This window comes from Capricornis sumatraensis, chromosome 1 (genome assembly GCF_032405125.1).
Source record: "Capricornis sumatraensis isolate serow.1 chromosome 1, serow.2, whole genome shotgun sequence".
Classification (NCBI taxonomy): Eukaryota; Metazoa; Chordata; class Mammalia; order Artiodactyla; family Bovidae; genus Capricornis; species Capricornis sumatraensis.
The window spans coordinates 13,069,260-13,071,063 of record NC_091069.1 but is presented as its reverse complement, the minus strand read 5'-3'; the positions used below and the strand labels follow the sequence as shown (position 1 = coordinate 13,071,063).

General features: G+C 46.6%; 1 protein-coding gene across 1 annotated transcript; it reads right to left on the bottom strand.

Moving 5' to 3' along the window:
- Nucleotides 1–619: 619 nt before the first annotated feature.
- On the bottom strand, nt 620–1,573 carry LOC138085699 (olfactory receptor 1B1-like). Its single transcript, XM_068980611.1, has one exon. The coding sequence runs from the start codon at nt 1,571–1,573 to the stop codon at nt 620–622; it is 954 nt and encodes a 317-aa protein (XP_068836712.1).
- Between the last annotated feature and the right edge of the window lie 231 nt (nt 1,574–1,804).

The following is a 1,804-nucleotide window of genomic DNA, read 5'->3' as shown; positions in this document are numbered from 1 at the left end:
CACCTGTATAGTGGGCAGAGGAGTTTTCTTGTCCTTACATGATGAAGCCAGGACATTTGAGACACAATGGAAATGAGCAAAAAGGAGGTATCATATACTAACATGGTAAATCGTCTCAGCTTTCAGTATAATTTTACCATTTCCTTATATTTTTGCTTTTAGTGTGCACAGAGAGGCATGTCCTAGGAATCTTTAACTTACTGAGTCACTGGGCCTGAGCCTTATTCCACCATTGTTTTATTGTTTGGGGGCATGTCTCATGCTTCTGTGACCTGGTTTTGTTGCTAAGAGAGCCCGCTTGGTTTTGTGGTTAAGCAAACCTTCTTTCTTGAGTAATCATTAACTTATAGGGGTCTCCCTATACTTTTCTCTTTACTCATGATCCCTTAGTAGGATTAACTATTTAATCACCTACTTTGTCCCTATAAATTTCAATAAGCCCAGACTTTTGTGTCTTCCTATATATGGAAAGGGCTTCCCTGATGGCTCAGAAAGTATCAGTCCTTCCAATGAATATTCAGGGTTGATTTCATTTAGGATTGACTGGTTTGATCTTCTTGCAGTCCAAGGGACTCTCAACAGTCTTTTCGAACATCACAGTTCAAAAGCATCAGGCTAATCAGGAGGCCACCCTCCCTCCTCTAAGCAGCCTATGGAATGCACTCTTGACATCCTTGTTGCGAAGGCTGTACACAAAAGGGTTGGCCAAAGGTGTAATGGATGTGTACATCACAGCAGCCACCATGTCCTGATCCTGAGAGTTCTGGGAAGGAGGCTGGAAGTAGACCCAGATGACGGTGCCATAGAAAAAGCCAACCATGGTGAGATGGGACCCGCAGGTGGAGACTGCACGGCGGCGACCAACTGCTGAGGGCAAATGTAGGATGGTGGCCCCAATGTGGACATAGGAGAGTACAATGAGGGTACAAGGGCCCATCATGAGGAAGCCTCCCTCCAAGAATATGGCCAGCTCATTGGAATGGATGTCAGAGCAAGAGGCTCGCAAAAGTGGTCGGTGGTCACAAAAGAAGTGGAAAAGGTGAACGTTGCCTTCGGCATCCGCAGCCCAGGAGAGAGGCAAGAGGAGTCCCACATGCAGCATGCTGTGCACCACAGACACTACCCAACACAAGGCCAGTAAGCAGGCACAACATTGGCGATTCATCACTGAAGGGTAGTGCAGAGGGTCACAGATGGCCATGTATCGATCCAGAGCCATGACAGAAATAACAAGTGTGTCTGTAACGCCAAACACATAGAAGAAGAATAACTGGGCCAGGCAGCGGGCAGCAGGAATGGCTGGGTCATGAGTGACCAGATGGGCCAGCAACTGGGGCAGAATGACTGTGGACTGCCCCATGTCTATAACTGAGAGACCACGGAGCAGATAGTACATAGGTGAGTGGAGCCTGGAGTCCCAGGAGATGAGCAGCACTAAAGTCACATTCCCCATCATGGTGGTCAGGTAAATAGCCAGGAACAGGACAAAGAGGACAACGGGGGGGACTTCAGCTCCTGAGAACATGAGAAGCAAGAACACTGGAGAATGTGAAGCATTAGGGGCACAGCCCATGGTGAGTGACAAAGAGCCCTCCTGAAAGAGTTTGAATCAAAAAGCAAGTCATGGGTCATAGGTTACAGCTCATAACAATTCTAGTCAATTTATGTATATTCTTCAAGCTCCTTAAAGACTTAAATTCAACTGAGCACTACAGCCCTTCCTAAGGCTATGACTTTACCCCCTGAATTTGTTATAGAATTTTTTCCTTTCCTTCTTCCTTTCCATCCATTCTAATGGGTTCTT

What these genes read in the sequence shown, in the direction of transcription:
- LOC138085699 (XM_068980611.1), bottom strand. Translation starts at nt 1,573, where the DNA reads ATGGGCTGTGCCCCTAATGCTTCACATTCTCCAGTGTTCTTGCTTCTC.